The sequence below is a fragment of the Micropterus dolomieu genome, linkage group LG10 (assembly GCF_021292245.1).
Source record: "Micropterus dolomieu isolate WLL.071019.BEF.003 ecotype Adirondacks linkage group LG10, ASM2129224v1, whole genome shotgun sequence".
In the NCBI taxonomy this organism is placed as follows: Eukaryota; Metazoa; Chordata; class Actinopteri; order Centrarchiformes; family Centrarchidae; genus Micropterus; species Micropterus dolomieu.
In genome coordinates this window covers 23,159,977-23,184,200 of record NC_060159.1, presented here as the reverse complement: position 1 = coordinate 23,184,200, position 24,224 = coordinate 23,159,977, and the positions used below count along the sequence as shown (strand labels likewise).

Below are 24,224 nucleotides of genomic sequence, written 5' to 3'. Positions count from 1 at the left end.
ACAAAAAAAAAAAACCCCCCCCCCCCCCCCCCCGGTTGAAACTTGCTGTTTCTATTCTGCATTCCTAATTGAATAAGTCATAATTAGCATAAAATACTTGGATGAAAACAAAGTTGCTGGCTCAGGTTAAGAGTGTCATCTATTAAACGTAAGTAGACCAGAGGTGCAGGTCCATATTTAACCATGACAGACACTAACAACCCAAATCAAGGGCAGGGTATCAAAAAAAAATCCTAGACAGGAATCTAATAAACTCTGAAGCACATGAGTGGATTAAAAAACTAAATAATAAAACTGGATAAAAGGATACTTAGTTTAATGTCACAACTTTCTTGTGGAAATCAAGAGAAATATGCCCTGATTTTAGGTAGAACAGTGACTGAACTGAAAAAACATGATACCTTTAAATGGTAAAATGGGTACTAAAGACATTAAGCATGAAAAATTCATTCATTCCATTTCATATCACAGAAATGCTCATGAGCTGGCAGCGAAAAAAGATATATTATATATATATATAAACAAATCAGCAAATCCTAACAACTTCATAGACACTTGAGATTTTTCTGGTGATTTCAGTTTCCCTTTCCACCTCTGCATGTGTTCTTTCCTCTTGATTCCAACCCCACAGTCTCACAACAATCAATTACAAAGAACATGATGTCTCTGTACTATTTTGTATGCAAATTACTGTTTCAAACAAAGTCACTTTTTAATCCATTATTGTTCTAATTTGCCTAATCTCTGCGGTTGTTGGTAGGTGGCTGAAATGAAAACACAGCAGGCTAAAGCATAATTTTTCTGATGTTCTTGATGATGTGTTTAGTTCCTGGAACTCCATAGTTCCTGGCACGATTTAGTAGGAATGCCCACTAAATATTTTAGAGAAAAGCACCACAGAAAACTGGATTTTCACTTGACAGGTGATGAGAAAATATTAACTCTTCTGTCTCTGTTGATTGTACTGGTTGCTGTTAGCTTGCTAAAACTTTTAAGGAATAGTTTTGACATTTTGGGAAATCTGCTTATTCTCCTGCGAAAAAAAGATCAACAACACTTTCACTCCCTTGACAATTCCGATACCACTCTGTCTACTGGTCTATATATGTGTTATATGAGGGCTAATGTCATGAGATGGTTAGCTTAGTTTTGCATAAAGACTGGGTTCTCTAAAACTTGCTAATTTCTTGTCTGGGAGCAGAGACTTCATGGAGTCTGCTGGTGATGACATGAGCTCATTGTCTTCCAGACTGTAGCTTCATATTTACTGTACAGACAAGCAAATGATCTTCTCATTTAACTTTCTGCAAGAAAGTAAATATTTCCCAAAAAGGTCACACTATTCCTTTAAGAATAGAATAAGAATAATTTTAAAGAGTGGCTATGTCGAAGCTTGTCGCTGCAAGTTTTTTCTGAAGTCCAATTCCTTCTCTCTAGTGGTCAAGAAACACTTAAGTCAGCTTTAAGAATGAGTTGAAATATGGATTTTCATATCCAGCCTTTCTCCTACCACTTGTCAGCATCCCTTTCAATACATCTACTCAGCTACCACTCTACTCCGATAAATAACAACTGGCATTAGGAGAGGCTTTTACCGCTGGATTCCTCTCCCAAACTATACCTTATATCACTTCTGTATTATTTGTGTCTCCATATGTTCTTCTTTGTTATCTTTTTTTCCTGAACACCCCTCAATTTCTCCTCTTCCTCAAAGTCTCACCATCATCATTACCTGTTCAGCTAAATGGTTTGAAGAGTGTGATAATGGATTCAAAATTATACCGCTACCACAACCTGGCAGAAATGCAGACACACGTGCACACTCCGATGTTAAAGATAGGAATTGGGGTGGAGTTAATGACTAAGGTGTGAGAGCAGTTGACATGACACCAGAGCCATTCAGCACCACATGTTCAGCAATGCCTCCACTGCTAGAACAATGTAAAATAATGCAATGCAATAATGTTTTGCTTCAATTACTTAATTGAAATGAAAAGAAATACTACACTTTTATGTGAAAAACTTCTAACTACAGATTAAATAAATGTTAATGTTTTAGCTTTCATTTATTGCTAGGGTTGAAAACCAGAGGGATGCAATTCAATCTGCTTTTAAAGAAAGATAAATAAAACTGGGTGGACAGAATGAAAGTGACAAGAACATGTTAAACAAAATAATCTGAAAATAAATAAACAAAATTACAATCATTATTATATCATTTCTAGCGTAATATTTTTAAGCTGCTTCACCATTATGGCTGAAATTAATGATTATTTTAATGATTATTGCTGAAGATTTTCTCAATTCATTATTTAATCCAGTTTAGTCAATTAAATGTATACATCTCCATCACAATTTCCCAAAGATCAAACTGATGTATTCAAATTTCTTGCCTTGTCTAAAACCAAAGGAAATCCAATTTACTGATAGAAGACGAAGAAAACCAGCTAAGATTCACATTTTAGAGGCTGGACCCAGTGAATTTTAGGCATTTTTGCTTATAAAATTACTTAAGGCATAAATTCATTATCAAAATACTTATGGATCAAGTTTGCATCAATCAACTAATTGATTCATCAATTTATAATTTCAGTTCTACTCACCGTACAAGGTTTTAATCTGGATCACAGTATAGTTAACAAAAAAAAGGCAATGGATCTGAGATCTATTAGGAGCTCAAGACCTTGTGGTAAAGGATCATATATGTACAATTTTTGGGGGCAAGTTAAAAATAATAAACATCCTTACGATTCTGAATCTGAGCAGGAGCAAGTCAATGAAATATCAGAATGAGCGGTGCATTCCTGGTTTAAGTCGGTACAAATTACAGGTATGGAATAGTTTTCATTGAAATGTCAGCATAAAGTCCATTGCAAGTTATTATTTGCATGCATTAGTGTTTCAGTGTCATCTTGGGAAAGAAAAGGTCTAACCTTGGTGATAAATGCAAATTATATTAATGTTTCTGATATCAGCCTCAACGTCCAGGTTACTATTAACTCAAGGATCCCTGCCTGTGATATTCATTTTAATGACACTGTATTTAGGTGTGAAATTGCCATCTGTTTCTCTCTCTGTTGCATCTCTATTCCTCTGTAGGAAAAATGTACAAGTGTGGCAACAGGGCAGAAAGCATTTGGCCCGATTGATATTACAGTAACAGTGATAGGCAATATTAAGCAGAAGCAGAAGTACAAACTACCAAGAAAATGACAAGCCCTAGGGTGGATCCTTGAGGCACACCCCAAGAAATATTATGCATCTCTTTAACCAGTGAAGGACCAACTTTTACTGTCAGTTATTAAGGATGGTCAATTGTATTAAAAGCATCTCTAAGGAGAATCCCAAGACATTGACAACTTAAATCCGCTTTAATGTGACTCAGTTTTGATTCAACAACTGGGTTATCTATTTCCTAGAAGAAAAGACACTGCTCATGTATTCAACATGTACAATGTACATGCTCAGCTGATGTCGAGTGACTCTCCAATTGTGTTTCTTCGTGTACAGTATGTGTTTGCTGTGTTGAGACCAGTAAATACATAGGATTAATGTGTCGCTCGCAATTCAATACACAAAGACAACGTCAAATCCAGAGTGACGCAGGTGCATCTGAGCGGCTGAACAGCGCGAACGCTAATACGGAAGGAAGATGATGGATCTAGATTTTTCATGCTTCCGTGTTGGAAAGCAGCCTCACCAGCGCATGTAGTCACTGACGGCTATGTCATTACCAAAGCAACCCATTCAGATAGATTGGTGATGTCTGGATACACAAATCCGATCTGAACATTTGCAAACATTTGTGATAGGAGCGTGAGGAGGACTTACGTTGGCCCCACTGGCCGCTGTTGGGGTTCAGGTAGTTGGGGTACAGCCCCTGGGGTTTGTCCAGGCGATTCAGTACTTTCCGGATGTTCATTACCTAATGATCAAAGGCATAACAACAAGTAAAGCTCACTTCAAACACCGCAAGTGCATTGCACTGAAAATACAGTGCATAAAGAGATTTTATGCAACACAAGACAGAAACTGTTATAAATGTGACATAATCAATATCTGTATGATGGATAAGGTAAAATGATGAAGAGTCTGGTCTGCACTGCAGTTTTTATTCCTTCCTCATTTTTGCTTTCAGGAAAACAAGTTCACTTACATTCCTTCTAAAGTGCAACACTGCAAGTGGAAACCAAGTGAACACAGGCATTAAGTGTGAATAAAGTACTATTATCTTTTCTCATGTGTGTCTCTTACCTTCTGTGCAAATTCAGGATTCCCTGAGAGTTTGCTGAGGTGCATGAACTCCAGATGTAGGGTGCCATACTCTGCCAGGATGCTGCTGCCCCCTGATGCCCAGGGCCAGTTTCTACCAATACCACTGGACAAAGACAAAAAGCAGGGGACAGAGGTTTCCGTTTTAAAAAACAACTACAAAAAGACACGTGTTTCATAAAAGGAGACTATTTGAAAACTGCATAATGTTTGAAAAAGTCTGTGCATTACAGTCAATTATCAGTCTTCTTTTCAGCCACATGCAGAACCACCCTAACTCTTTTTAACTTCTTACTAATACCCCAGTGCTTTGTGGACAAAAACACAACATGAGTCCCATAGAAAAGCCATTCATGAGCACACAGCAAAACCTGCTTGTTTTATACTAAACTGACAGCTAAAAAGAGCCGATAAATCTTCAAAAAGTCATCTTAACACTGTTAGTGACTCAGCAGTATTACTTTAATTGTAAAGACAACTAAAAATTTTCCTGTAAATGACATGTTCTTTTAAGAAAGCCATTCATGTTCGTCCTCTTTTGCTTTTGTGGCATTTACAAATAGATTCTTAAAATGGATACCAGCTGAGTTACATTAATGACACTAAAAAAACAACTTCACACTCCATCTGTCATGTTTATTGGTGCATTCATTATATTTTTTTTTTCCCACACACACGACTTTGGCAGGACACCGTATCCTTGCCGGTGCCCGTCTGTCACTCAATCAAAACCTGTTGGACCCCTCCTTCTCCCATGATGTTGCCTGCAGAGATGATAAAGCTGCGTTCGAAGGCCATTTTATTCTCAGGCCATATGCGAGTCCAATCCTGGCGTGTTTGACAAGGACAAGACCTGGCGACAGAGTGTGTGTGTGTGTGTGTGTGTGTGTGTTGGATCATTAGAGCCACTGACAGATCACTTCCAGGCCGAGGACTGATGATTCTCGTGGCAATGCTTCAAGTAACTACTCATGAATACATATTAACAATTTACTACACTGTGAAACACACACCAAGATGTCTGCACTACAGCAACTTCGAGTGGACACATGGACATGAGCTGCACACACAGGAGACATCCAGCAAATGAGAAAAAGGAGGGGAAGGAGTGTGATTGGGAGAAGTGCCATGTGCACATCTCTCTTCAAAGAGGTGGATGAACATACTAATTATCACCCCTTCAACTCATCATGCTGCACACGCTATAATTTGTTTCCCATTACACCATGGATTTAATCAAGTCAAGCAAACACAGAAAGGACCACAGCAGTATCCGGCAGCGAGCAGAGACACAGATCAGGGTCAGAAAACACAAATGGTAAGGGGAAAATCCCATCACTGAAGATCCTGATTAAGTTAGTTGTGTGTTTATTAGCTTTAGACTGATACATCCATTAAAATAGGACATTAAAGTCAACGATTACCTGCGCAAAGGTTTAATGTAGGCATAATCACATGGCTCACATATTACTGTTAACATAAATCCTAAATATATATTGTGTTTTAGTGTTTGAGCTACTTCCAGAAGAACACAGCATTCTTCCTTTATCTCTATCTCCATACATCTATTTATAACACTCTCACCGCCACCTCAACTTCCCCTCAGTCACCTGTAGACTTGATCTGTCTATCCATCTTTTTCAATCCTTTTATCAACCCTGTGATGAACGATAAATCCCTTATCCTGGCATAAGGGGGAGGTGGGGAGGCCAAAACACACCTTTCCAACTCACCCCTGTCTACCCTGAATCCCTCCCAAAGCCCTGCTGGGAGAAACACTAAATTCCTGTTAAGGAGAACAAAACAAAAGACAGCGGGGAAAAGCTGCTGCATAAACCCAACAGACACAAACCAATGAAGAGCAGACATAAAGTATGATACTAGGGACAGATAGATGAGGCTGTTTATGGAATATATTTTATTGGGCCAGGGTGTCAGCAAGATTCAGAAAGATAAATTTAAGACCGAGATCTGTAATGCTGGCTGGAACACATAAGAATATGAAGAAGTTTTAAAAAACAAGATCTGTCAAACCCAGTCTACTTGTTTGATCACAGCTATTAAGGTTATTAAACAACTGGGGGCAAAATACGACACTGGGTTTTTACTCAAAGACATCAAAGCACTGCTCTTACAAATGAAAGTTGCTTTCATAAGCAATAAAATTCACCCTTGACAGTCTGGTCTGGTATGATCAGTAGCTTAAGGTGACACGGAGTCAAATAACTTGATTGCATTTATCATTGACCTACAATTGTCACAAAAAGTTACACAGGCTTGCTGTGAATAATTTGAAATTCAAATGGTTTTGTCAAAGTTGGAAATAAATTAAATATTAACTGCTGGATCAGTAATGTGTCTTTTTAAAGTGTGTTTAAATTCAAAATTTGCAGTCCATAAATGCAAGAGGCTGTCTGAATTGGTTTGGCTACGGATTTTTCTTCTGTTAATTGAAGAAACTAGCGAGCCATGTTGAATGGACAATGATAGTATCTGAGAAGCAATGTATCTATTAATGTGCGTTCTACACCATAGATTGCAAAACTATGGATAAATATTAATCTGTTGGCAGATTTTGTAAAGCGACTGTCTAAACAGCTCTAATGGTAACATCTAAAGCTTAAGTAAATAAGTTGCATTCAAATGAATTTAAAAAATCCCTTTGAACTTCTGTCTGCGACGTCCCAATTATTCTTGTACAGTATAAACAACATCTAAGAGAGTCGAACACCCATTACTACAAAACACAAATGACAGCAGGCAGAGGCTGGTGAAGAAACCAAATGGACACTAACCAACAAACATCACTGCCTGAGAGATGAGGCTGAGTTTTAAATAGAATTAATCGATTAGTCTGGCTCCTCATTGCACTGCTTGCAGTAACAGCTCACAGTGACTGAACTGTGATTGAAATAATGAATGATTAATTCCAGTAAACCCAATTAAAACATTGTGTCAGGGAGCTGCCTCTGCTCCATTTTGGGCAAAATGAACCTGTTTCCTGAGAGGCATTCATGCCCGTTTTCTGATGGAAACTCATTGTTGTTTCAGTCACTTCCCGTACTGGGATTGGAAACTGGCTTTCATCCATTGGCATACAGCACAATACAACTGTATTAGTCCATCTGATGGGAGTCCGCTGTTGTGTTTGACTACTGATGCAGATGTCCTGGTGGCCCAGATTCCAGAGCACTGTTACCAACTAGCACGTTCTACATCCCTCATCTTACATGTGATGTAATGAGACTTATAACAAGCTCTAGGCTATAAAATCATTGTTTGGTTTTGACCGCAATAATGTAGAATATACACTACTGTAATAGTGGTAGTGGTAGTGGTAGTGGTAATAGTGGTTTGAGAATACATCCTTACCTTAAGCCTCCACCGCCTTCCATCCCAATTTGTAGATTTCATCTAGCAATGATATCTACTGTAAGGTGGTAATGTATTTCTCCTGTTGACTGTTTTTTGAGATCTCAGCTGGCTTAATTTTCACAACAGTCAGGGGTATGAAGATTCATATCAAAAGCTGGCTGGATAAAAAGTCTCAGTTTGATGAATTCAATTCACTATAAGGAGGCAGAGAGAGGAGTCTCTCACTCTTCATCATCACATGCTGATGAATCAGGCTTTATACCAAACACACTGAAAAACATTCAGTAATTCTCTTTGCAAACTAGATTGGATACGTTAATTAAATGTTATTGTGACCTAGAACTAAAGGACTTTTTAGAGATTACGCTAAGCTTAGAACAATGTATCAGAGCTGATATTACACTTTCATTAAAAGATCAGACAGCATCATGCACCTCTGACAGGACTGATATGATGCAGTTTGTTTGGCTAATAGGAGTCCATGCTAATAGATTTTAATTAAATTGCATAGCCTAAGTTTCATTCTGTTTGACATTACATTAACATTACTATAAATATCTGTACCGTTATTCATTCAGTCTGTACCAATATTACCTTTACTGTCTGTAGTTCTGTGTGTATATTGCAGGCCGCCCCCCCATCCCTCCAGCCGCCCTCCCTGAGTCATGGTTCGGCACGAGGTTTCTTCCTCTTAAAAGGGAGTTTTTCCTTGCCTCTGTCGCCTTGTGCTTGCTCCTGGTGGGAATTGTTGGGTTTCTGTAAATAATATCACAGTACAGTCTAGAGAGTCTAGAGATAACTGTGGTTGTGATTTGGGGCTATATAAACAAAATTGAACTGAATTGAATCGAACTGAACTATTATCATGAAGATATGAAATCATTTTTGGTTTAGTATTACGTTTCTTTAAAATATTCTAGGTTACCACATTTATAAATTTCATCTCAAATTTTAAACCAACAAGGACAACAAAAAGGTCAGAGAAATGTCCATTGTTCTGAGCTTTTTACAGACTTTGACATCAAGACAACTGGGCAAAAACTCCATCTACTGAGGAAGATCATACAAGAACCTTGTGGTCAGATTGTTAACTGTCAACGTCTGTTTCCGAGGTCAAGAATTAACTCAATCTCTACAGCTGTCAAATTTCTATGTTTGTAAAAGCTACCTAACACTACCTAAGAGCTAAAGTGGGATGCAAGACAGTTGAGCTAGTTGTTGTAAAGAGACCTACATCTGATTACTATCAGGAGACACAGCTGACAAGTTAACATGTGCATCTCAGTTACACAGTTGGACGACTCAACAATTTAAGTGAAAATGTCCATCGAGATAATTTGACATCACATGCTTTCTCTACATCGTGCAGCCTTGCTGTCCAGCCAAAAGAAATAAAACCAAGGGGTGCATGCAACAAATATGGATCCAAAGCCTCGACCTAAAAAGAAAACTAGGTCATACAGATTGATGCCACTGAGAATTATGAGGGTTTGCATCTGGACAACAGATTCCAGTCCTCTTGGTGTCTTGTCGATCTTGTTTGTACTGTCTTGGCTGTCCAATCTTCTTATTATTCAACCTCTCACACCCGTAGCCATTTCTTGGCCAGCTGTGAAATGACAAATCGTAGTCGGCTAGTTTTATACCCTCCAGTCCATTTTGCAGTGCCAACAACAGTGATTTTAATTCTGTGGTGCCAAGCAGTAACCTGGAAAAACAGAAAAGCCATTCCATCTCCATAAATTACCATGTCACACTAGGAAGTGCCCTTTCACGCTCCTCTAGTATTATGTTAGAAAGCACTCCTCCAATTCATTTGTTCTGTGTGTTTGGAGGAAGCCTATATTTTGGCCCAATTTTTTGTTCCTTATGCCAACCCTTTCACTGCCCTCCTGCTCATGCATGCCCTGACCTCAGTTGTCCTCCTGCTTTCTTCCCTCAACATTTCTTCCTCACTGTCTTAAAAGCTATTGTACTTCTCCTCCTCCGGGCACAGAGAAAATGTGAATTGCGATAGATTCACAGTTAGCAACTTAATTAGTGGCCTTAAATCATGGCTGCCTTCCACTGCCTTAGGTTACTGCCGAGGAGAGCTGCACTGAGAGCAAGTGTGTGAATGTGTGTGTGTTTTCTTTGAAAAAAAAGAAACATCTCTGGATACTCTGAAAGCCAGACTTTTCTTTGTTGTTAAAAAGTGCCTCAGGGCAGTGAGACAGTGTTACTACAAATACCATGATTGCGTGTCTGCTGTGTGTACATGGGGTGTACTCGTAACTGCGGCCATGGTAAGAACACCTTTACAGAAATAGCAGTACAGAAACTCTCTAAGTACAGAAGCTCTACAACTCATCATCAATTGCTACCAACACGTTTTAACAACTTTTTCTAAATCCACTCTCATAATCTTAAAATGACCTAATCTGAACACATCAGCAGGAAGAAACAGAATTACACCAATGTAGTTAAAACTGTTCTACAGTTAACTACCAAAACAGCAACATGAAGTGCCCCAATAATAACATTTTCTAAATGTGTGGAAGTCTGTTGGTGGGATGCAAGACTGGTCCTCTGCAAAAAATTCCACCATTATGTGTTTTGCTAAGGGTGTAGCCCAGAGGTTCTGAAACTTTGTCGCATCAATGACCCCTAAACTGACACAAATTAGACCATGGAGCCCCATTTGATAAGATTTTGTCCCAGGGTCCCCCATGTGATAGGATTTTTGTTTTAGATGTTTTATTACAGAAATTGTTTGAAACCCATAACCGAAATAGTCACACATTCCATCATTGTGTTACTTATGGATGGAATAATAACGATAATAAATTATACCCCCTTCGGCTGGGGACCCCCTGGAACCCCCTCAAGGACTCCTGGGGGTCCACGGACCCCACTTTGAGAACCACTGGTGCAGACAACACTGTCTCAGCAAACAAAACATATAACTGGTATAAGTGAAATAATAACAGTATATCTGAATGTTTTCCACACCTTTCAGTGACTACCATGTTGAACAAATGCAGGACTTGTGTCCTTTGAATTAGAGCAGTGGTATCCTGGGAGTGAGATTACTCTCCCATTAGGAAAGAAACATGCCACCATCATCATTCTGAGTATTTCTCTAGATATTTGATACTGTCATTCCACATTTCTAACTTTTCTGCTGCTGATATGCTGATGACTTTACTTTCTACTTTTTAATGTCCTGTTAGGCACAAATTTAGTATTCTACTGCTGCACTTTAAAGTAGCTGTAAATGAAAATACAAACCAGCTGCCTTAAATTTTAATAAACTGTCATCAGTCTCTTGACTAAGCACAGAGTTTCTACACATCCACTAGAGTTAACAAGTTAATTTCCCTATCACACCTAAAAGAAAAGGCTCCGTGACAGAGTGGCACTTCACAGGGTCACCCAGTGTGACAACCTCAGCCGGCTGTACTAATAGAGCCATTCTCCATCTAGGCCTATTAATCAAACACCAAGACCCCAAGAGCTCAGGATTGATTGCTACAGCCTGAGAGCTTGTAGCTGAAGGACCAAATCTGCCCCAAACTGGCTTTTCTTTTTTATATTTTCTTCTATGAGATAAGAAAAGAGAGCAGGGGGCAACAGAGTAAGCTTTAAGTTTGCAGCATCATTAAGACAATGACATTGCTTTTAGCTGCAATTTGGCTAGAAAGCAGATACTTTCTTTGAGTTATTACATTCTGTAGAGGTGGGTGATTGCAGGCAGCAAACTTAGAAATGTATATATAATAGTGTTTCTGGATTTTGTGAGACTACGGTGGGTGGACCTCGACCCCCTGGGGGGGTCCGGGGGCATGCCCCATCTCAGAAGAAAATTGTGTACATTTTAAAGTTAAATGCTTTAATTTTGTGCACTTTAAAAGCAAATTAAAGAGGCAAGATCGATCACATTGTATAGCTATAAATGGTAATGGAACAGCAATAAAGTCAAAACATTTATTTCATGTTTTTCCAGTAACCTCGAATCAAAGAATAATTAGTAAATAATTTCTTTTCTTTTTTTTTTACTTTCAAATCGACAGATGTAACACATGTTTTATACTTAGTGTGAATATAATGCAATTAATCTTATTCCCATACTGTATATACATTGTGTTAACACCTTATTCTGAAAACCGGATGTAGTCACATATGTATCCTCACACTATATTCACTAAGTCTGACACAACTTGATAAATTACATTGTATGTGGTTCTCTTGTCGCGTACAATGAAGACTTCATAGCCTCTCTTCAGTTAAGACTCTCACACTGCAACACTTGTCATTGTAAAGTAAGAAAATACAGAATAAAATCCCCTAACCCTGCCTGTCAGCTGCTCCGTTTCAGCACATTTAGCATCAAGGCTCAAATACGTGTGCACTCCAAATTTATGTGCAGCTAGCTTAATCGCGTGCCAGTGGATCCACTCAAAGCCGTTCCTTAACATTACCACAGTTACCTCAAACGAAAAGAGGTTGCGTCAAGTCGGGCGAGCTTACAGCAACAGTGCAAAACACAATGTTAGAGGGCTTTAATATTATCATGATAAGTGTAAAAATATTTTCAGTTCATTTTGAAACTATGGTGGAAAAAATTAGACTGTGGCGGGCTGCCATAGTCTCGTTATTTAATGGGAAACACTGCATGTAGCATTTCTCTGTGAGAGTAAAGTGTGAATGAGACAATAAGAGCTCTTATCCAAGTGGAGCCATCAACTTTCTTTGTCATTTGTAATTTTAAGCAAACGTTTTCTGTTCATTGCTATGCATTGTTCAAACTACTTTTTATCAATTAGAAGAAAATGTAATTGCGCATATGTTTTTTGTGAGTGTGTGCGTGCGCGTGGGAGGGATACAATCATCCCCCATGATGCATGTAGAGAGGAATGAGTAGCTAATTTCAGGGCGGAGCTTAGCTCCAGAAACCTCAACCCAATACACACACATACATTCACACAATGCCTCATCCCATTAAAGCCAGTCAGTATGCAGTGCAGTGGGAGTGATTTGCAGGAGCTTTATCAGTCTGAATGTTAATAGAAGAGCTATGGGACATACTGGCTGAAGCAGATAAAGACTATGTGTGTGTGTTTGTGTGAAAAAGTATGAGAGAAAGAAAGTGTCAGAGGAAATAGGGGAAGAAGTTGGTTAGCAAAGTGCTGCTATGGCTTCCACTGCTACAGCACAGCAACTTAATATTGTAGGTAGCCACACGTGTACATACAGTATGGGTACAAAAGACTGTGTGAAGGCTAGTGATCTGTTATAAGTAGGATTTCCATTATTGCTCCGTTTTACGTACTTGATATTTCCATTACTTTATTATTTATAAGTTGGCGCAATTATGAGGTCAAAATATTTTTATTTACACTTGTGTTGATGTTTTTAAGGATAAATTATCTGATTTCATCTCCAACTGGGCTGAAAAGCATCCAATGTGTGAAATTATTCTTTTTACTAAATAAAGTGACACAGTTAAGTGTAAGTCCCCCAATTATTGCCCGATTTTGCCAACACCCTTCTCTTTTCTGGCTTACAATTTAATTATTCATGACATCACTTACAAACAACGCAGAGAAATCAACAGATCTTTGATAATATTGGCTGATTATTCTCTGTTAATGCCTACTTTTTGATTTAAAACTGATTAACATTATTCAGAGCTTCGTCTAATCCAAAGCTTTTCATCTAAACCGCAAACATCTTTTGACTGAATGTACAATTAAATGTTTCCTCACCAACTGTTGTACGCTTCGTGAATTAAATGTTTCCTCACCAACTGTTGTATGCTTCATGAATGTGCCACATGTCTTTGATAAACATTTGAAAGTAGAAGCTGTTGTTAGGGATTAAAAGGAGATGAGACAAAAATCAAAACGTGAATGTTTGATAGTATTCAGTCGATAGAATATTTCATCATCTCGAGATGTAATTCTTTTACTCCAATTATCAAAACTAAATTTAGGGACAACTGTTCCTCTGTCCATGTGAGTCTGTGGCAGATCTATTGGACAAATCGATCAGATCTTAGCAGCATTTTCCGCCCAGTTAGTGGCAATCAATGGCTTTATGTACAGAGGGGGAGAGAGAGAGAGAGAAAGTGAGGGTCCAGCCTCTGATCCTCTATGAAGTACTGTACCCCTGATTTATCAGACCTCGCAAGTGGTCAAATTTGGGCTGTTTAAAGTGTCTCCTGAAGATAAATCAACCGCACATCAAGATGAGATTTCCCACTGATGAACAATTCTATGAAGATGTCTTTTGAAATTACACCATCACCAATTCACACGGTTTCCATAAACATATATGTTGCTTTATCCTGGTTTGTTACTGGGCTTTCATCGATGAGCAGTCTCATGAGCAGAATGCCTTATTAGTGCATGAATTTTCTTAACATAAATCAGAGTCCAGAACAGACCTTGTTACCAGTCCACTTTTTAAGTTGATTCAAGTACTTACTTAAGATAAAGAAAATAAATAAATAAATAAATAAAGGGGTAAAGATATTGAAAGCTATATTCAGAATCATTTGGCCTGAGCTGTTTTAACAATTACTGAAAATCCTCCAGTGATTTAACTTTTCACTTTGCTGCAGTTACGTATGGGACCAGTGACGTCACCATTGGGTGTGGTTACAGGTGCAAAAAGCACATTTTTTATCACACTAAACCACACCTACTAGTGATGTTTGGTGTGGTCTGCTTTTAACAGATAAACCTGGTGTTACTCTTTAGAGATCCAATAAGCCAGCAAAATAACCAGATTTAAATAAGCAACAATCATTTGGTTTCCATAATACTCACAAACAAGTATGTAGTGAAACCAACTGGGTCTTCTGGGCCTCTTGAAGCAGTCTGTACTTACTTACTAGCAGATAAGTCCCTTCAGATGATGTTACGGTGCGCTGCGTTCACTACAATGTTTTCATCTTTAGAGATGACATAAAAACATGTAGAAAATGACAACAAAAACTCATTTTGTTTAACTTGAGACTCATTAATTTGTCTGGACAAACTGCAAACCCATGGCTTCAGTGGAAAAAGTAGCTAAGACAGGAAATAGCATTTATCTTGTTCTCTGAAATTAACACAGAGCAAGTGAGCAAACGAGGTTTACTTTGTGTAGAAGCGATAACACGTTTTAAACTGTGGCCTTGTTTCTTATGGTCCCTCTTGGGCTTTTTAGATGGCTGCAGGGTAGAGCGATGAAAAACTGCAGGGAGGGAATAAAGAGAACAAGCCCATGGAGTGCAGTGGACCTACAATACGATGCCCTGAAACAGAAGGACGATAGTAGGTCATTCAAGGCAAGATGGATGGACTGAGGAAGGACAGAGAGGGAATACAGGAAGAGTGGGATGTGAAAAAAAGAAGAAAGAAATTGAGGGTAAGAGAGAGAGAGATGGGGAGCAATAGGGATGAAGGGAGAACTGATAATTGGGCCTCATTTGCAAGTGAGTCGGTGTGTTTTACAGATTTTTTTTCTGCTTCAATCTGGGTCAAGGTTATGTAGGCAGTCTAACAGCTCCTAACTACACTGCTTTAGAAGTACCTCACTGATGTTTCCTCTCAACTACTCATTTATGAGAACTTTTTATCTGTTTCTGTCAGCCTCTCCCCAGATTCTCTGTCTAACCTGCACCAAGGGAATAAAATATATACAAACTGGGAGACTTTGAAAAGATAGGAAGAGTGTTGGTCTATCCTACAATTTAAACAGATCATTCATAACTGCCATTGAAAGTTTTTTTGATTTCTGAATGGTGCATTGATATTAAGATAAAATAATTTTACATAAATAACAGCAATACAACCGTTTTCATATTAACACATCAGTACAGCAATACACAGGTTATTGGTCTGTGTCTCCTTGTATTGCTGTCTAAGTTCTTTACATTTGCATTGATAATGATAATAGGAGGTTTGTGATGTATAGCACTGAAGACACACCTGAAAACAATGAAATAACTCAAACAGCCTAATTTTCAAAGGCATAAATAGGTCCTATCACCACAGGTAAACTGATAAACATGTATGTGATATATAACAAAAAATAAAATTACTATCCTATAAATTACACATTTGATTAAGATTTGCCCCTCAGTTTAGGTTCTTCTTATCTAATACTAGTGATTATCCGGCATATCATTTGAGAAAGACAACAAACAAAAAATATCCTGAAAGCAAAAACTACCTGAAAGCTAAAATAACATCAGTTGGTTTCTGGAGCACTATGAGTACAATACACTCTTATACCATCCTTGCTCATGTTTCCTCATTAGCATTTTTCTGTATGAATGCTCTCTTTCATGAAGCTGGGGAGTTACTGTTCCAGTCCACCATACTGTAAAGCCCATACGTATAAACTGATGCATGTCTAATCCACCAATTTAGGCACACTAAAAATAAAATCAGTACATGGAATTGAAAAGCATGCAGTTCAACAAATTACAGGTTTTTTATTGATATGTTCCTGAGTGTCGCATACAAGAAAATAGAAATAGGAGTTCAAGTGCCCTGCTGTGGTGCTACTGTAATGTGTGCATAGGAATATGTGTGTGTGTGTGTGTGTGTGTGTGTGTGTGTGTGTGTGTGTGTGTGTGTGTGTGTGTGTGTGTGTGTGTGTGTGTGTGTGTGTGTGTGTGTGTGTGTGTGTGTAGTGTGTGTAGTGTGTGTAAGCTATCATAGCTCAGTCATGCAGGTAAAGTCATCATCACCAGCAATCTGCTCATGCCTCTGGGGGATCACGCACACACATACATGTGCATGCACATGAATACATACACGCACACACACAGTCTCTCCTGGGGTGTTTCTCATTCCACAGAGGAGGATAAAGGGAGGGGCAGAGTCCATTCACCCATATAGACAGAAAGAAAATTAATTTGTCACAGCACGTTTATCGTCAGGACAACCTGCCTTTTAATTAACGGCTGACAAACAGCACAGTGTCGAGTCTCTCTCTGGAGAAAGAGAGATAAAAAGAAAATGGAGGGGGGAAAAGTGCTTCCTTTTTCCACTTGTGATTGACAGAGGAACTGGAGTGTGAGAACGGTAGACCTTTGAATGTTCTTCATGGTTCCAATGTTTTTGGAGACAGATGACATTTCTATATTTCAGATCCTAAAAGGTGAGACTGCATTGCCATCTCAGCTTAGAAAAATTATTATTATGTAACAGAATTATGAGTAATTTGTATTTTATTGTGTTGTGCTTTGAAAATGAAATATAAAAATATATGTTTTTATTGTGTTGTGTGTGCACTTAAATAATTAAATGCTATGTTAAATAGCTGAGGTATGGATTAGTTTATGCACCTAAAACTTTAGTAGGTAGGAGCTTGGATACGAATTCACGCTCTCTGACAATTTATAGATGTTATTAGAAACATAATGACAAAAATCCTAAGTTTGCAGCTCTTATTTGTTGTACGATTGATAATTTACTTCTCACTTTATTGCTAATTTACTTTCAGGTTTCTCAATGTATATCTGCCTAATAAAGGTTAATAAACACATTTGATAAATAACTGACTGCAATGTGATTTAGTAATGTAACTGCAGCAGTCTTTTTTTCTTCTCAGCATTTTATTTCCTGTCATGTCCTTCAATTCATTAATACAAACCCATGTTTTCATAATATATAGTACTTTTTACATTTTAATGCCAAATTACTGCAGATATAAATTAAGAAATATATCATCATAAGGATGAATCCTATCCAACATATTTGTGTTGGAGGATCTGTAAGACAAGGACAAACTGGCTTTTTATTTCCGTCGTTAACTTGCGTGTGTTTCTGCACGTCTGCAAACCCAGAGGCAGCCCCTTCACAGTGTGTCACAGTGTATTAATAAAGGCTAGCTGTGGCCTATGACCTTGTCAAAGTACTCATAAACTTTTGGTTTGTCTTTTGAGTGGTAGTTTAGTTTCATGGCCAGCCGCTGGCATATAGTGCTGGATGAAAAACCAAACAGCTCCTGTCTGACAATTCTGCTCTGTCATGTAAAACTAAAACATCTCAGCTCCGTGTGTGAGAGCGAACAGAGAGAGAGAGAGAGAGAGCGCTTGTGTTCGCCCAGCTCACATCAAGCCTCAGACCAAAGAGCTCTTTAAAGTATCAAACCACAAATACAGACCTGCTGCCTCAAATACCACCCGAGTGGACTGCTGTGAGAGAAAGAGCGAGTGTGTGTGTGTGTGTGTGTGTGTGTGTGTGTGTGTGTGTGTGTGTGTGTGTGTGTGTGTTACCTCTTGAGGTTAAGCAGAGCCCAGGGGATGCCGGTAGGCGTTTTGAAGGCTGGCAGCAGCTTTTCACCCAGCTCCACTGCTTTCCTACGGAATACCTGACAAAATAAGAAAGCATCTCATTATAAGACGTTTCTCCGTGGATGAAAGAGGAATTCACATCTCAACCATCCCTTAAGAAAGACCCAAAGCAACGGCTGTAACCCCCAAAAAAGAAAAAAAAAATATCACTGTCTACAGCACACAATAAGCATTTTTACACAGCAACAACATTCAGCATCAGACCCGTTAGACAAGGAAAGTTTGGTTGTTATTTAACCATGTAAACAACGAGACAATGTTAACCTTAGTTTAACTTGATAAGTATTGGTCCAAAACTCCCAAAACATTCAGTTTACTTTCATAAAAGGACAATTTTGCTTGAACAAATGACTAAAATGATTATCAAAATAATAGCTAATTATTTTTCTGTCAACCAACTAATCAACTGACTAATTGTTGCAGCTCTAAATTGTTGTCAACTGCAGGTATAATTATAATACCTGAATATTCTGTTGTTTTCGAACTAAAGAAAGTGACACACAGAAACAAATTCACATCATGTCAGCTTTGTACACCATGAGAGAAATTGAAGCATTTTCTTAAATAGGTGTACTAGTCTTTGAAAAATGTTTTAAAATAACTACGAGGAGCAGTAGCACCAGCCAAGCCACAGCACCAGGGGACAAAGTCTGGTTTGAAGGTCAGGGCTTTCATCCAGGGCAACGTGTGACAAGGACATTTACACAACAACAGTCAAAACTCACTGAATTCATAGGTCAAACTCTTTAGAAAGCTTGATTTTATTTGCAAATATTGTCCCATAAAGTCATCTTTAATACTGACTTCTTCAATTCTAAACTCTCCTCTTATAGATTTGTCAAGACAAACAAAAAAGTTTATAGCTTGCACCTGGAGCTCTTTTTTATCCCTTTATTCCAAGCTTTCCCCATTTCCCGTCTCCTTCCCTTTGTCCGTGTAATCTTTTGCCAAAGTTGTTCCCTGGCTGCCTTATTGTTGCTTGAAGCCACATTGTTGTTTTTCCCATATGTACTTTGAGGAAAATTACAGAGATTCTTCACCCCATTTAGGTTTTTTGGGAAGCTCACTTGCACTATGCAAAGATGCAATTATAAGGTAGCTTCCAGTAAAACTATTCCAAAAGGGCTCAACACTAACAAATAATAATGTACTGAGATGTTAAATCTGGACTTGAAGAAGAACATACACAGAATATTTCCAAAAGGCTCAACGTTAACAGTTGAAGACCAGTTTAAATGCTACAACAGAATGGATTTCGGACTACTTTGGCACTGAAAATAGACAAGTCTGGAAGAATAAGCCTACATTTTAGTGTACATGACTAATTGTGGAAACTAAATGGGCAGAATGATTAAACTATGCACATACAAAACATCCAGCAGCTTTTCGCCTTTATACATTCAGAGTATTCACGCATCACAAGCTTCTAACTGACTGGCTAAAGAAAGTTCTTTAGAGTAAGATATACAACACTGTCTCTATCTTTGCTGCTAATGAAAAAATCACTGAGGAAAGAAATGTGGATGCTTTAATGATTCTCCGCACTACAGAGGGGAAAAAAGTATACTTAAGTAAAATACAAACTTGTTCTAAACAGCAGTGAGTCAGTCCTCCATCCAGAGAAAGCTTGACTCACTAATGTTTGATGTTTTACTTTTCTTTCATTCCTTTGGTATTTTTTCAGAATACAACAGCACAGGCTGAGCAAACACATGCATGTGTTGTGTACTTCAGTGTACTGACATCAATTTACCCAGTTTTGGAGTAGTGAAGTGCTTTTTTTTCCTAAAGTTACCCTCTATTCCACTTTTAACCACCAGTGTGTGCAGAGTGCTGGTGTTGCTTTAAATAACTTCATGAATATTCAACTGAAAAACAAGAGCAAAAAGAGCAAATAAACCTGGATCTGGGGCTGTTATAAAAGTGGGTGAATAGGTTTCTAGGAGCTGAATAAAACTGGGTGATGATGTCCTATAAAAGTGAATTTCCGGTAAGTCGTCATGTTTTTTAAAAACCTTTTTCAAACCAGTCACGTCATTGGTTGTTATTGCAAAAGAAATGTTTTCCTCAGCTACAAGTACAGTCCAAGCTTTTGTGTCAGCATATCTGACTGGACAGCTTTGCAGCCGTGTTAGCCGAGGGGTTATGGTGTCTCTAAGGTGTCTGATTTTGTTGGCTGTAAAAGTAAAGTACTTCCATAGTTGGCTCTTGGCACAGGTTTAGTCAAGCAGTTAACACAGAATGGGATTTTGCCCAAGACATGGTGGACTGTTTGACACTGCTGCCAAGGATTCAGCAGCTTGACCCGAAATGCTGCCCACTGAGAAGAGTGACAATGACGCTATGTCTGTTTCAGTTTTTCTGTTCACTAGTGCAATTTGACCCTTGATGTAGAACGGAGTGCTTCTGTGGCACCAATTTAGTCCATCAGAAATGGCAAAAATAAAAGCAGGAATGTATTAAATTTGAAAAATAAAAAACCTCTTACTAAACAGAAATAGCCTGTTCTACAAAACATAAGATGAAAGATAAGTACAAACATTATCAAAGTATTTTGGAAGCAGTGGTATGACATCAAGCTTCATGAATGAGGAAACAAGTTCACTTGTTTAAGGAAGGACATCATTTACATCCACAGGGCAATTAAAACATCTGAGGAAGGCGTAGAGCGCTGGAAAGTGCACACCCATAAACAACTTCTGCATCCAGAATGTAAATGCAGGAAACCAAGCACAACTTCTCCACACTGTTTTGCTGCATTCTCAAAAACCTTTTTCAATAGTGCTTGATTTACTGCATTTGCAAATCAAACACAGCTCTGATCTGACACAGCTGACAAACTTTGAATCTGATCAGGTTTGCATAAGGCAGTCTTATTTAAATGTTCTGTTGCAACTACTGTGCACCACCTAACAAAAGGGAGAGAGCACAAAAACACTGTTGAATTATGCAATTTAATTACACGGGATCGTTATTACTCCAAATATAGAGATGGTTAAAATATAGTAAAACGGCAGGTAACGCAACCAAAGCTGGTGTGTGGTCACCAACCTCATAACCAATTCTAAAATTTACTTTATATAAAGTATTGATAAAGTTTTCAAAGTCAAACAACACTCCATTATTCTTTTTTCAGTGTAGTAATATCTTCCATATACACACACACAGAGGTGTTACATTAGCATACACTGTGTCAGAAAGCTAGAAGCTCTGATCCCAAGGGATCTACCACTCAGCTGGGCGTGAGAGACAGGTGCAGGGTGGAGAAAAGATTTGTGAAGAAGAAAAGCTCAAGAGGCTACTTGTCAAAACAATATGGCAACTCGACAGCATATCCTTCAAAACTCAGAGGCAGGAAAAGATTACTGTGAGTTGGACTGGGAAGAGAAATGTGGTGTTCATGTGGGATAAGAATACATGTGTAATGACAATGTGGGATTAACAATAAGAACAATGAGTTAGAAGTAGCAAATTCAAAAAGTCAATTTTTTTGACATTGTCAAGATGCTACGAGTGATGTTTCTCATATTACGTTTTATGCACAAAGTAATGAAGTGGTACATTTGAGTATTTACTTAAATTAAACACTGCTTTGTCCACCACAAATCAAAAATCTAGTATGTAGTCATGGCAATACTTCTTTTTCTGTTACTTTGGTGTGTAATTAATTCTACTGACCTGTTCCCATCAAGCTGCCCGAACACACACAAGCATCTTCAGGCATTGCCGGACTGACTGACATTGGAAGTCCTTCACTTCAGTCAGCGGATGGTAAATAATGGACAGTAATAAACGGATTATCATTTGGGAATGTCAGAACTTTGTCCTATCAACAATGGACTTAAAAAGTTTTGGCTTAAAAAAGTTGAAAGTGTGAATTGGTGAATGTGATGTAGTGTAACATGCTTTGAGTGGTCACAAAGACTAGAAAGGAGCTATAGAAATACATTTACCATAATATTTCTTTATTTTACCCACTGAACCCACAATGAATTGTCACTCAAGAGTGTTTTAGCATCTTTCAGCTCATTGTTTTGGTTTTACAGCCCTCAACTTCATCAACTCAGTTCCCAGCCACTTGCTAGCACTAAAAAGAAGAGAAAGTTAGTGACTCACTGATGCAGGTTTAAGCCACTGCCACCTCACCACACATTTCATGCTGCATGGAGAAGTATTTAAAGATTTTGCCAGAACAAAGACCAGTTTAAGGAATGTTCTCAGGGCAGCACTGTGTCAACAAAAACATTGCACAAAAATGTAGTTGCAGTATAATTCTCTAAACTTCAAGAGACATAAAAAAGAAGATGAAATTAATTGACAATCAGATGGAAACAAAGTTTTCATTATGGCCAGCACTTCCGCCAAATGCCACAGCTATTAGTTTGTTCCAGGGCACATAAACAAAGGTGTTGGTACTGGAGAAACGGCAAAACAGGCAGCTCCCCTAATAATATATGTGGAATATTTTGTAGACTTAATCTCATGTAATTATAAAAACCCATATTAACACTGTATTTCAAAAGGACCAACAAGATACAGTATTTTCAAGCCAAGATTTGTGGTGGCGATGTTGACACAAAATGTGTGTGTATGCTGCACTGTGGGGGCAGGATTGTGTCGTAACAAGGCGTCAGATCCCAGTGATTAATGCCTTTAATAATGCCAGGAGCACACTGAGGGGAGGAATAAAAACACTCCCAGGGATGCACAGAAGAATAAATTAAAGGGTGTCCAAGGCCATCAAGCAAACTGCCAACGAGCTTTAATAAGGAACTGAATTATACAGGAACTGAGGAACACGCACACACACGAAGCTTGTGGTTGAAGTCATTAGTAAAAACTGATGTTGATAATCACATTTCACACCTGGGCGCTTCTGACAAAAGTATCCATCAGGAAAATGAACTACTATACTGTTGCGTTTTGGTTTTGTTGTATATGTTAACCTAAGTAAATGGATATATCAGGAACTGATAATTCATGAAATCACTGTTTCACCAGAGTGAGAAAGTGTGCATGATAGCAATGTACCTTTGAGTACCTGTCATGTTGTGATAGTCCTTACAATGATTGTAGCAGGGTAACAGAAGACGTTTCTTAATATGAGAACTGATAAGAAGAAGTGACGGCAGGAAGAACTTCGTGCTGTCGGATTACCTGTTGAGTAGTAAGGAAATGAATCATCAAAACACAATCATATATATATATATATTCAAGGTGTGGAACACTAAGGTGATGTTATCTGGAGGCCTTAAAGGAGTGACACAGGGATTTTGTTATAAATAAGACTAGAAGACAGTTAGTCATTTAGCTGACGCTTTTATCCAAAAAAATTTACAACTGCTATATATGTCAGAGGTCGCACGCCTCTGGAGCATCTAGGGATTAAGTGCCTTGCTCAGGGACACATTGGTAGATGTGTTGCAGTGGGTTAATCGAACAAGGGTCTCCCAAACCCCAGTAACGTGTTTTATCCACTGCACCATCGCCACCCCAACAGTACGTGAAAAACACGAAAGTAGATGGCTGTCAATAGGATTCGACTGACAATAGTTTTTAAAATAGTAAAAAAAATTTTTTTATTAAGATCTGATCCGGTCATTCAAGTCTAATTAAGAGCCTGATCATTACCATCACCTGAAATCAGTGCACATGTTGGCTGACAGGTGACAAGACGTTACAGTACAGAAAGGCCAAAGAGTATTTTAGGTTTATAAAGGTAAAGGATGATAAAGGTGGGCCAGCCAACACAGACGAAGCTGTGTGCACATCATCCCCGTTCAACCCACTGATGTGTCATGGGTCGTCCAGCAAGAATCTATGGATTATTCAATTAAATTATGGATATGAATAATAGATAAATAATAAATATTTTCACCCAGCTAGACTTCCCCGGTAGCTCAGCTTTTACGCTGTTTTTGGTATTTTTACACAAATAAACCGTATGGTGAAATGTCAGAAAGGTATGAAAAGAAGACACCGCCCAAGCCTACCTGGCTAATATAACTCACTGAGAATGACAAAAGAATTGACAAATCCATAACTTTTGTTCTCATCTTATAATGATAGCGTTTGCTGCAGGCTTTAGAGCCAGTTTCAGCCTAAAATCTGGACAGATGAAAACGGTAGTAGTTGACCCTAGAAAAAAAAACACCCAAACCAAACATCATGGTGATGATTCATGACAGAGAAGGACTGGAAAAAACCTCCTGAGATGAGTAATGAAAAGAGAAAGGTGGTA

The 24,224-nt window shown here is 38.3% G+C and overlaps 1 protein-coding gene across 2 annotated transcripts in view; it reads right to left on the bottom strand.

Annotated features, from left to right (window-relative positions):
• Window positions 1-24,224, bottom strand: part of man1a1 (mannosidase, alpha, class 1A, member 1) — a 149,265-nt gene that overhangs the window by 12,231 nt on the left and 112,810 nt on the right. For both annotated transcript variants that reach the window (XM_046060400.1, XM_046060401.1), the window contains exons 5-7: window positions 17,906-18,000; window positions 4,255-4,378; window positions 3,832-3,925 (exon numbers count right to left, since the gene is read on the bottom strand). In XM_046060400.1, coding sequence (XP_045916356.1) covers window positions 3,832-3,925; window positions 4,255-4,378; window positions 17,906-18,000 — 313 coding nt within the window. The remainder of the gene's footprint in view (window positions 1-3,831; window positions 3,926-4,254; window positions 4,379-17,905; window positions 18,001-24,224) is intronic.